The sequence below is a fragment of the Ctenopharyngodon idella genome, chromosome 11 (assembly GCF_019924925.1).
Source record: "Ctenopharyngodon idella isolate HZGC_01 chromosome 11, HZGC01, whole genome shotgun sequence".
Lineage (NCBI taxonomy): Eukaryota > Metazoa > Chordata > Actinopteri > Cypriniformes > Xenocyprididae > Ctenopharyngodon > Ctenopharyngodon idella.
The window spans coordinates 16220334-16233559 of NC_067230.1; the positions used below are offsets into that span (position 1 = coordinate 16220334).

Genomic DNA, 13226 nt, shown 5'->3' on the forward strand with positions numbered 1-13226 from the left:
GATTCTGCGCGGGTGGGATCGATGCTGAGAGATCCCCTCCACACACACACACACACACACACACACACAATTAAGACGGAATGGTTAATGAGTTTATTTTTAGCCCAGTGTGCTATTTGCAACCTGTGCATTCTTCCCTAGCGCGAGGAATAGTTTTGTGGCTGCCTTCCCTTCCTCGTTGCTCTCTCTTTTCCTGCGTGAAGCTCTCAGTCTCACACGGTTCCTCAGTCTCGGGGCCGCTCTGGTTTCGTGTTCCCATGGAAGCAGCCACCATCTTATTTCTCACTGCTTTAGCTCGTATCGACTTTGATGATACTTTTTTGTGTCAGCTGAAGTGTGTTTCCTCTGATCACAACATGAGTGAGGAGGCATCATCGCCTGAAAGTTATGCAGAAAATCTCAAGGTCAAATATACATTTATGAACAACTGAGTGTGTATTATTGTCAGTACTGCATCACTTTTGTCATCATTTGTGGTTGTTCACACAATCTTGTATTCAAAAACAGTTTGGGATCAGTGTTATTTTTTGTTAATATTTTGAATTAGCTTTATATTTTTAAAGTAGTCATGAACTGCTTTGTTTTAGTGTTTTATAATGTTTCCCGGGGTGCACTTAATATGCTTTTTTACATCAAAAATTGCCATAATTTAGAAATAAAAGGCATTTTTCCAACCCTGATTTTAGCCCTCTGATTTGAACGCTCTGTTTTAAGGGGCGTGTCTGCTGTAAGACTTCAGTGTAAACGCCCACTGCTGTGATTGGCTAACATCTTTCCATTTGAAATAGCCAAGTTTTACTCTCTATTTTAGCACTTTTTTTTTACTATTACAGCTCTCAAGGTTAACTAATCGTGAAAAGTGTTGATTATAGCATTACATTTAGATCTATGGCATTATATTTAGATCGTGTCATGAAAGGTTGCAGTGATGAACATTGTAGTCGATCACAGACATGTTGTTGAGCTCATGAAAGCAGTGATCTCGTCATTGAAACTCAATTTCTGCACACTAACAAATGCTTTCATCTTAACTAACAGTGCAAACGCGATAAAACTAAGAGATTCGCTGAATAAAACGGGAGTTTTGTCGCGAGTCCAGAACTCACTCACTGATAAACTCGTGCTGTTTGATTGACAGCTCCAGTGATTGTAAAGGGAGCGTTCTTTGATCGCTTTCTTTATATAATTTAATCACAGTTTAAATAACAGATTATTGTCATCCTACTAAGAGAAACACAGTGAAGTTGAGCGTTTAGTCACTGGTTTGATTTACTCACACATAGACAAAGAACATCTGACTGTACATGAATCATTAATATCAGATCAGGCATTAGAATTAACACAGTTACTGACATGTTGTTGCATTACTGTCGAGTCCATATCGTAAAAGTGTGTTTGCAAAGCCTGCGCCGAAATGCGTTTGATTTACCAAAGAATCCACAGTGAAATGTACCGAATACAAATAAATAAAGCTCAACTGAGACATTCACATTGTTGAAAATAAATAACCATATTCCTAGCATTAGGATCCTTTGAAAGGTAATGTTATTTTAGTCCTGTATCGCTCTTCTCTCCTCCTCATCTCACTAACACACCAGTGGGCGGGGCTAACGTTGAAATGATGAAGTAGGTGTTGATTTCTTCTGTGGAGGCGGAGTTTCACCTGTCATAGATAGGCACATTCCAGGATCAGTTGTTCTCTGGGTCTGGTGTCAATAAAAGCTTTTATTGCAATAACAAGGAAGTTTTCACTTCTGAAACTTACAGGATATTCATATAGTACGATGACCTCTAATATATCAAAAGCTCAAGGAAAAGTTGATTTCTCAGTTCACACTGATCCATGAAAACGACTAAAATTGCTGTATTCTGCTGCCAGGCCAGTAGATGGCGATATCACTTTGTAAAGAAACACTACGCACCTGTAGACTGAACACGTAACACGTATGCGCATGATGTCACTGCTTTCACATATTTGTTAACAACGATATAGTTTTCAAAAACTTGCACTTTGAAACCTGCCTTCAAAAGTTTGCATTTTCAGGAATTGTCACGGCCAAAACGCATAAAAAATTTCGTTTTTAGTTGAAAGTTCCTGTATTTGACACCAACACTATAGTAAAGTTTGCAAATGATACAACTGTGGTGGGACTGATCACGAATAATGACGAATCAGCTTATCGAGCGGAGGTGCAGAAGTTGGCGAATTGGTGTTTGGAGAATAATCTAATGTTGAACATTGGGAAGACCAAGGAGCTCATCATTGATTTTAGGAGATTCCAGGATGGGGATTATGCTCATCAATGGAGAGAGGGTGGAGAGGGTGTCCAGCATCCATTACCTTGGAGTCTATATTGCAGAGGACCTTACCTGGGCCACACATACCACTGCGCACGTAAAAAAGGCACAGAAAGCAGTTGTTTTTCTTGCGGACACTGAAAAAGGCCGGTCTGCGACAAGAATTGCTGGTAACCTTTTACTGCTGCTCCACAGAGAGCATCATCACATACTACATACTGCACTCTACATGGTATCACAGTCGCACTGCAGTGGATAGAAGGGCGCTTCAACGTGTTGTTTCCAGCGCATAAAGGATCATCGGGACAAGATGTCTCAGAAAGGCAACAAGTATCTGTAAGGACTCCACACACCCAGGTCACCATTTCTTTGAACTGTTACCATCAGGTTGGCATTATAAAGCCATCTACTCTCGCACAACCAGATATAAGAACAGCTTCTTCCCCAGAGCTGTGGCTGCTCACACTGTAATTAACTATTTACTCATTGCTAATGTGTAGTGTTTACGCATATATTAGAACACATAATAGTGAACACTGTGACCATTGCCAAAGACTGTCTCTTGTTCTTGTTCTTGCTCTTTATCTTTTAATTGTCTACTGCTGTGGTGTTAATGTTTATATATAATGTTTTTATTCTCATAATATACTTTTCTGCTCATAATTATACAAGTATATTGTGAATGTTGCTATAATTATGAACATATGTGCAATATTGATGTTGTTTAAAAGTATTTCTGCACTACCTCACTTTATGTGGCAGTATACTGTGGTTGCACTACTGTTTATATTGTTTAATTTATACTGTCCGTTGTTACTATTTTATTGTATTAGTTATTTATTACTTACTGTTTAGGTGTCTTTTAGAGTTCATTTCGTTGTTGTGTACTACGGTATGCATACAATGACAATAAAGATTCTTATAAAATGGTTAGTTCCTGTCCTTGATTCTGATTGGTCAATAGCTGTGTTTTATTCACAATAAAACACGGCTATAACCGCTTCACCCAACGGTTCTGTGTATCACTACACAACACATTTAGCAAAAACTCTTAGCAACGTAAACTGTATGTTCTCAATTGATATTGTTCATTGAAGTTTACTGTATTATGTAGAAGAGTATTGTGAGGAAAAGATTGAGTTTATTACCTGCATTCAGATTTAGCATTCAGGTCAGTCCTATGTTCATAATAAAACATCTGTTTAAATGTCCGCTGCGATATCTTGTCCTTTTAACATTTAAGGGGTTTTCCCGTGACTGACAGCGCTAGTCAAAGCATTTGTCAGTTGCGTTGTTGCGTGTTCACAACAATTCAGTCTTTTCAATATAAAAGTCTTTGCTACTGACTGACACACTCATAAAGACAGTCTTTACCGCCATCTAATGGCGTAATAATGTAACTTCTGTTGCTGTTCATAGTCAGGGACTTAGTCAGGAAGGCTTTTAGCGATTTTACTTCATGAAAGTTGCATTGATACATATTTTTGGCTTTAATATTTGTATTGTGTGGTAACCGTTTTATAAAAGCAATAAGGTACTCGAGGCTAGTGCTATATCGTGAATAAGTCACGGCTGAAGCCACGGCTGAAGGCGTCGTGCCTAACAACGTCCTTCAGCCGTCACTTATTCACGATACAGCACAGCCTCTCGTACCTTATTTCTTACTTATATTCTGCCCTCAATTTTAGTTTTACTTAATGATAATAACCCTGGGTGGGATTCAGGCATTTCAAGACATGGTTATAGACATTTAACTACTTTTAACATGACACAGAATCATAAAAACGCAGCACTCATGGTACAAGATTAAATTTGAGCATTTACTCATCTCACTTGCACAAAAATAGATTCAATATTCCTCAAAATGAATAAAAACAATGCAATGAAAGGCAAACCTGCAATAATTGGAAACTAATGCTTCTGTTAATCAGTTTGTATTGTATCTAACAAGTTCTTTAATTGCTTTTTTGCTATTTGCATGTATCTTGGCAAACTTTAGTTTCAGAGCAGCTTCCCAGCACTGATCACCATTGTTTTTGCAGTGATGTGCAGGAGAAATGATATACATGCGTGTCGCCAGCACGGTTGATCTCCAAAAGAGCAGCGCTCCGTAATGACACTCACACTGGCCGAACAGTGCTAATGGTAACACAAGCGGTCACAAAGAGAGGACAGCAGCTGGTGAATGTGGGCCAGGGAACCGAATCAGCGCAGCACAGCTGGATCCACAAACACACGCCGCAAATCCTGGAAAACAAGACTTGGCCCGATCACGTTTGCCCAGCTACCACTGCCAGCTCTGAACGCTCTCCAAGAGTGTGGAGTCATGGCATGTGTTTGACCGGCGTGTTGATAAACCGGAGCGGAGTCTCTCTGGTGCTGAACACTGGCCAGTGTGCCTCCATGACAGCACTAGATCATTGCCATCTTATGTGGAGCTCCTGTCTCCACAACTTCAGATGTTTATGACTAGATTATCCAAAAGATCATCTTTTAAGAGTGTTCCATGATTTGTTCTCTCACCAAATTATATTACTTTTATATTCTTAGAAAATGCTTTTTTTTTTATCAGTGTTTAATAATGTACATCTTTCTAACATCATAGTTTTTCTGGTTCTGCTTTATTCCTCTGTGGCAAAAGAAAGCATCTGTACCTAAACATGTTGGGAAGAATCATTAAAGAATCAGTAAAGATTCCCATCTCTAGCATACACTACCATTCGAAAGTCTCCTTTGCTCACCAAGACTGCATTTATTTGATCAAAAAATACATTAAAAGCAGCGAAATAATATTGCAATTTAAAATAGCTGTTTATGTGAATATATTGTAAAATGTTTATCAAAGCTGAATTTTCAGCATCATTACTCCATTCTTCAGTGTCACATGATCCTTCAGAAATCATTCTGATATGATGATTTGCTGCTCGAGAAACATTTATGATTATTATCAATGTTGAAAACAGTTGTGCTGCTTCAGATTTTTGTGGAAACTGTCATACATACAAGAAAAAGTCTTAATGTACACCCCTAAGTTTAGCTGAACCGATAGTAGCCTAAGTATACGGGGCTTTCTTAATTTCACTGATTAGTGCACTAGTTGTTCAGGCAACTGACTAGTGTATTATGCAGTGTAGTTCTGCAGATCTGTAGCTCTCAGTGGTGTGAGTGCAGAAAGGCTTTACATAAGTGTGTCGAACAGCCTGTGCTGTGAGTCAGCAGGGTAATTGGAGACTGTGGGTGACATGAGGGCCCAATCTTACTCTGAGAGATGGATTGCTCATTTTCCATTCGTGGGCACGGGATGTAAAGCCTTTTTCTGCTGGAGCGAAGAGAAACGTTACATTACTCAACTGATGCTGGGGACCGAGACGCTCCATAGCGATACGTTAATATTCACACTCTTCTCAAAAGCCGCAGGACTCTGGCACTCGGTTCCACACTGAAAAAAATTATACTTTAGAGCAACTTTAAAAAAAAAAAAAAAGCCAAAAGTTATTCATTTTTATCAAATTGTAGTTATGGTTTAGTTCAAACTAGAGACCTGCACTCCTGCGGGACCGATGCAACAGAGTGAGGCGGGGGACAAGATTTGACAGGAGAGTAAGCTGCCCATAACTGCTGGTCTAGGATCAGTTTTCTTCATAATAATAGCATATTGGCGAAACAGATTTGGCGAGCAATCCATGTTTGTGCTCTGGATCATCAAAGGTTTCTATTTACAATGTGTTTCAACAGGGTTGAGCAATGTAGCGAATCGCAGACATATCTGTTGATCTCTTGAACGCAGTGGCCAATCAGAAGTCAGAATCCACTCCCTGCCCAAAACACTTTGTTTAGTTCTGCAAATCAATGTCATTATAACAAATGAAGTGTAGACACAATGTAAATAAATGTTTCATTGGGCAGTTGTAGGCTACTTCATTGATTATAATGGAATTTTGTGAGATCTTGATTAGCTAAAATGAGTGACAGCATTAAGGGATTCATTAAGGGAGAGCTCTTTGCACGCTTTCTGCCATACCAAATCATGCATGCAGTAGCTTCTGCTTGCTTTTCTGTTCAAATTAACAATGGTTTGTGAATGTAGATAGTTTATTTACAAATAATGAAATCATTTCTTGGGAGTGTTTACGCTGTAGGATGTGTAGGGTGTGGCTAGGCGACACATAACTAGAAACTATTTCATGGAAATTTCATGGACGTTTTGAAAAAAAATCAGTGTATACTTTTACCTGCGGACTTTTGCAGGTGGGAGCGGGACAAAACATGAATGTTGCATGTGGGAACGAGAGAAGGTAACATATATTTTTTCCGGGAGCGGGACAGAATTCCTTGGAGGCAGGCCTGAAAAATCAGTCCCACACAGGTCTCTAGTTTTTCCCTCTTCGGACACTCTTGGTAAATTCTCACACTGCTGACCAGGAGTGACACACAAGCCTTGCCGTTTCAGAGATGCTCTGACCCAGTTGCCTTGCCACAACAATTTGGCCCTTGTCAAGTCCCTCAGATCTTTATTCCTGCTCATTTCTCCTGCATCCAACACCCTGGTTACAAGAACTGATTGTTTGCTGACCATCTAATCTATCCAGACCATAATATGTGGGCTTGTTGGGGCTTGATATTCTCTTCACTTGTGAGTGGTCATAATGTTTTGGCTCATCAGTATATATATATATATATAACTTCACCTTAAACAAAAGCTAAATTAGTTATAATATGAAAGAAGAATTAAGTATTATTTGCTTTAGACAAACTGAACAAAACAGGCTTAAACCATGCTTTTCATTTAGATCAATATAAAAATGCACTTTAAATAACTGACACTGTCGTTTTACTTTTTTTCAGTGTAGAGACAATCAGATATTTGATAATTTTCTTTACATAGTAAGTCTCGCACTTTAAAAGGTGTATAACATGTATGACGTGTTCCTCGTGAAAATTTGATTTAGTCAGAATCAACTGAAGAACATGTTTTATTGGGTTGTGTAGTGAGCTCATTTCATGTACTATGTATATTGTTCAAATATGAATTGTTAGAATACCCTAGTTTGGTTGGCCATGTGATCCAAGTAATCATGTGACTCCTTATATTAAGATGGCTCCTGCACTGAGCATTGTTGACTAGGCTTTGAGAAAGGTCACATGTGATCGAAACGTTCGCCACTCTTTCATTAAAGCAGTGGTTTTATCTTGCAATTGATGGTTCCCCTTCATTGTTAGAGTGTGTGGGCTTTTCTGAAGTGTTTCCATAGTTAGAATCAATTGACCATCAATTGAGAGGTAAATGCATTTTGCCCCCAGAATGGTGTAGTTACGGTGTCGAGCAGCAGGTGCTAACCTGAACAATTGGTGACGTATCAAACATTTCAAATGCCTGGTTGCCTTCTGACCTCATGTGAATGTCAAACTGCTGTATATGAAGAATGACACCATCCCTCATGTTGACACACTGTAAAATCATGACATTTCAAAGTTGTAAATAAAATAAATTATTATTGAAATATGCTTTACAAGAAAATCCGTCTTTTTACATAAAAAGTTCACATTTAATTGAATGTGTTGCCATTTCTTTGTACATATTTGTGAAATGTACTGAATGGAAATTGTAAATCCTACACCATTTATTGTGTTTTCTGAGTTGAGTTGTAACATTGTGCTGTTTTTTTTTCTTTTTTTCTTACAGGTCTGGCTGGAGATGCCACAGATCTAGATAAAAGAAAAGAAGTCTTCGGGCAAAATCTTATACCTCCAAAGAAGCCAAAAACTTTTTTACAGTTAGTGTGGGAAGCATTACAAGATGTGACCCTCATTATCCTCGAAATTGCAGCCATGATCTCTCTGGGTCTGTCCTTTTATCAGCCTCCTGGAGAGGGCAGCGAGTGTGAGTATCTGTCCGTCATTACGCCTTTCTCTTTTGGCTTTCAGCAGTATATGCCTGACTTCCCTTTGAAGTGAGCTGTTGTTTCCTGTTTCTGTCTCATATATTTCTCGTATTTTACGGCAAATGATCTGCTGATGTAATAAATGTAACCAAGGCCTTTGGGTTATTGTTAAAGGCAGTTTTTGAGTCTCTACAAACCCTTTGGCTTTCCAGGCCTTCCCTTCTTCATCCAGTCGTCCAGCGCTGGTTAAAGGGAAAGTTCATCCAAGTCGTTCCAAACCTGTATGACTCTCTTTGTTCTGTTGAACACAAAAGATGTTGTTCTAAAAAATGTCACAGTTTTTCTTCCATATAGTGAACCCTTTACATTTCATTTGAAAAAAAAAAAAAAAAATGTTTATTTGATCATTTAAAACAAAAAATAAATAAAAATCATACAGGTTTGGAACGACCTAAGTATGGAAGTTTCCGCCACTAAATAAAAAAATAAAGAAGGTAATTGCGACTTTTTATCTCACAAGTCTGACTTTTTTGTTATAAAATGAGAATTGCATGATATAAACTCGGAATTGCGTCTTATAAAGTCAGAATTGCGATATTCTTGCATTATGACTTTTTTTTTTTTAATTGTATAGTTTATATCGCAATTCTGGCTTCATAACATGCAATTGCGAGTTATAAAGCCAGAATTGCGAGATATAAATTCAGAATTGTAAGATAAAGTCAGAATTGCGACTTATAATGTCAGAATTGCGTGATATATAATCAAAATTGTGAGTTATAAAGCCAGAATTGTGCAATTCTGAGAAAAAACGTGTCTTTTTTCCCCTCACAATTGGACATTATAACACACAATTCTGACTTTATAACTCTCAATTTTGACTTTATGTCTCACAATTCTGACTTTATATCTCGCAATTTTGACTTTATATCTCGCAATTCTGACTTTACAACTTGCAATTCTGACTTTATAACTCGCAATTCGGACTTGATAACTTGCACTTGTGAGTTTATATCTTGCAATTTTTTTTTTTTAAAAGTCAGAATTGTGAGATAAAAAGTCACAATTACCTTTTTTATTTTTTATTTCATGGCAGAAACAAGCTTCCATACCTAAGAGTGAGCAAATTATGACATCATTTTTATTTTGACTGAACTGCCACCTTAATGTTGATTAGTTAATATTAACTGTTTCAAACGGCTGTTGTACTGTAGGCAATGCAGCCTTTTTAAAGTCTTGTCAGCAGTTAACAGAGAAAAGTGATGGTTTAAAGGTCAAGTGTGTATTTTTTCACTGTTAAATAGCTTCTCATATGATTTGATGTGGAAATATAAAACACTGGCATTTACTTTCATCTGTACAGATGAATTCATTTCAGAAGGATTTCCAGTCTGAGGTCAGATCCTGCTGAAGTTTGAAGTAACAGTACTATATATATGTGGCGTTACATACAAACCAGATCTAGTGGTTTGCACTCGAACTGCACAAGATCTAACTGATGTCAAGGTGGTTTTTAATGGATGTCGGTTTCCAAACATTCCCTCTGGCCACAAATCTGGTGCTCATTGCATCTTATTCTGTCCAATAACCAGAAAAAGAGCATTTGATTGACATGTAAAGTGACCAACAGCAGTTAGTTTAGTTTTGACATGCTGTTTAGAAGCAGAGATACTTCAACATAAGAGCAACTATCAACACTAACCACAGGTAATACTGACTGTCTTCATTTTCAATACTACATCTCTCTCTTTTCTTTTCTTTTTTTTAGCATTTCACACCAAACAAACTTCTTTTTGTCGAGGTTTTGAAGAAAAGTGTGTTTGTGCATCTTTCTTTACAATAAATGAAATGGTGTTTTGCATTTTGCATGCAGTGACATTCAGACAATTTTTAAGTGTTGCTGAAGTGTCCAAATACTATTTTAGGCCACTATGTGTGTATAAGTTTTCTGATTGGCTGGAATGTGTGCATTAAAACCGTTTAATACACAGGTAGTTCCAGTCAGTTTAATCACCTTTCTATTAGTAAAATAGCTTGGCATAACATCGCTGTTTTTGAAGTAATTAAACTCGTAGCTTCACTATTAGTAGAGAGACGCCGAACAGACGTAGGTAATTCATAGATAATTAAATCAAATAATTGCTATGATTTATTCATGCAAATAAATTTAATCTTACAAGCACTACTTTATCTCTGTGTCTGACTTAGGTTTAACGAGCCATAACTGACTAAACGAAGCATAATTTTTACCCTTCCGCTCAAATATTGAGCTGCAAACATCAATAACAGCTTTAACTGGTCAATGATCATGGTATAAGCGGGATAATCCACGGCTAGCTGTGCATTAAGCCATTTCAATGCACTGCACTTGATGTCAGGCGGTTCTTTGCCTCCACGTCGAGCATTAAAATCGTTTTAATGCACAGCTAGCCATGGATTATCCCTTACATATTGATCACGGAATGAAATATCCAAACGTTTTCTTTACTGGACCTCACAAACTCCATCAGCAGTCGTCTTCAGCTCAGTGTTTGTCTCAAAGTAAAGTGAGCATGACTCTGCATTCAGAGCGAGGGAATCCAGTGAAGGAATGGTTTCCACGCCTCTAGAGTTAATGAAGTGAGCACTGGAAGAATAACCTTTAGGTGAAGGCCATACATCAAACCAGCGGGCCATAAAATGTGCAATGAAGACAAAACCATTAAAGCAGCATAAAGAAGCTAAAAGAATGCTGAGCAAGTATTATCAATCACGATAATGCTCAAGGATTCAATTACTCCAGGAATGGAAAATGATCTTTTATTCCAATGCATTCAGAGCGATGAAGCAGTCCAGATCTGAGCGAAGAATAGCTCTTTAACTCTTGCATCGCTGTGTTGGGAAAGTGTAAGATACTCATCAAGTAGTTCAAGCTGCTCCTCTAAAATGCATTACAAAATATTTTTTAGCTTGTATTATGATTCTATGATTATATGAATCTATCTAGCACAATATCATGAAACTGCTTTATAAAAAAAAACTTAATGTAGTCAACTAAGGTCTGTAGCTTAATTACTTTCTAAGTAGCTTCCCCCACATGGTTATGTCATAAACATTAATATGCAAATTGCACGTTAATATGCGTATTTCACCTGCAGTGGACTTTCTAACAGTGCAGAGGCAGAGAAAAGAGTCTCGACACTTCGGCTCCACCGGCGTCCACCCTGCCATTACATCTGAGATTTGTGACACTTCTCCTTGTTTTAATGGAGAATGGTGCTGTCTGTGTCTCTTAAGGAAGATGAATTGCACCGCTGGTCTGTGTGTCCAGACATCCCTGCCGTTCAGATTGAATTATGCCCTCACAGATTTTCTGCCTGCAGCTCCCACATGCAAGATAAGCACAGGCTCCATACAGATCAATACAGGGAAAATCTCACTTTTCACCCGAAGCAGGAGAGCTGGGCAACAGCACAGAACATTAGAAGAAGGATTTGTGGCTTGAAATACATCATGAAGGTCATTTATTTACATACTGCATTATTCACTCACCCTCAGGTTGTTTTCTGAGTTTTTCATGCAGTTGTTTTCCTTTAAACAACAGTTTGGAAAGGGAAACATATGAAAGATAGTCCATAAAACACAATCATGTTTTTAATATGTCTAAACACAGCAAACAACTTTGGAATGACAATAGTGTGTGTAAATAATGACAGAATCCTTTTTATTTATTTGCTAAACTATTGACTAGAAGTTCATCTGTCAAAATGAAGTGAGTTTATGCTTAAAACAAGAACAAAACTCTGCCGGTGGGGTCAGAAAAAAAAAACTTAATTCGAAGGAAAAACAAGAAGTGAAATGCAAAAATGCACATTTGTCCAAATTTGACAAAATTTGCATAAAATAGGCAATAAGCAGGAATAATGTGGCTCCTGCAGAATGGGCAGTTTTGGTGAAGTGTCAGGAGAGTGTTGCGGCACTAGCGCGTCTGCTCTGGTGTCACGAGCTGTTATCTAACGCCTGCTGTCTGCACTTCAGCACCGCGGACAGCTCCCAACACACTCGCTGACATTTTGCACCCAGAATGAAGTGGTTTACTGCAGAGGAGCTAAATCAAATGAAGAGATCTAGAGCCCTATCCCTGCGCCACAGCCTTGAAACAGGTGATCAGTAGGGTCCATAATGCAGGGCCTAAAATAGACATCTGAGAACCACCAACACTGGATTTTTGGAGTATTCATTAGTGGGTGGGAGTGCATTTAAAGGGACAGTTTACAGAATAAGTTGTAATTCTGTCATCAATTCCACACCATTATTGTTATTACATGTTGTATTACATGTTACTCTATGGAACACAAAAGGAGATGCTTGGCAGAATATCTCAGCTGCTCTGCTTAGAAACTGGGGATCAGAAAATCTCACATGATCACACTTTGCTGAACATCTTTTTATTATAGTTAAGTAAAATTAAAACTATTAAAACATTTCTGAAAAAAAGCTGAAATAAAATTAATTTAAGCTAAACAAAAACAAGCGGAAGGATCCATGGAGGAGCAGACAGTGGAAGGATCTATGGAGGAGTGGAAGGATCCATGAAGAAGAGGACAGTGGAAGGATCCATGGAGGAGCAGACAGTGGAAGGATCCATGGAGGAGCAGACAGCCGACAAGAGTCCAGAGCGACCCAGGAGGCAGCCAGGATGAAGGTGACCCACGGTGGAACTGATGGAGGGTGTATGAGGTGATGCAGGGAGATGGTGAGGCACAGGCAAAGTCTGATGGACTGAGAGACCTAGGCAGAGTCCCAGCGACAAGCGGCCGAGGTGGAGCCAGGGGGCGGGAGGACTGAGGTGACGCCAGTGTAAGTGAGGACTACGGTGGAGCCTGAGGGATGGAGGAGCCCAACAGAGCCGTAGGGGTGTGGAAAGATGGAGCGCAGCAGAGAGCCCAGAAGTTTGAGGTGATGGTAGAGCGACGACTGACCAAGGTGGAGCCGATGGGACGAGGGAACCTGGTGGAGCCAAAGTGATGACGGTCTCAGGTGGAGCTGAGGGGGTGAGGGAGCAAG

General features: G+C 38.8%; 1 protein-coding gene across 11 annotated transcripts in view; it reads left to right on the top strand.

The window, feature by feature from the left end:
• atp2b2 (ATPase plasma membrane Ca2+ transporting 2) overlaps positions 1-13226 on the top strand; it is a 158423-nt gene that overhangs the window by 93940 nt on the left and 51257 nt on the right. For all 11 annotated transcript variants that reach the window (XM_051912448.1, XM_051912456.1, XM_051912457.1 and 8 more), the window contains exon 3: positions 7982-8179. In XM_051912448.1, the coding sequence (XP_051768408.1) occupies positions 7982-8179 (198 nt within the window). The remainder of the gene's footprint in view (positions 1-7981; positions 8180-13226) is intronic.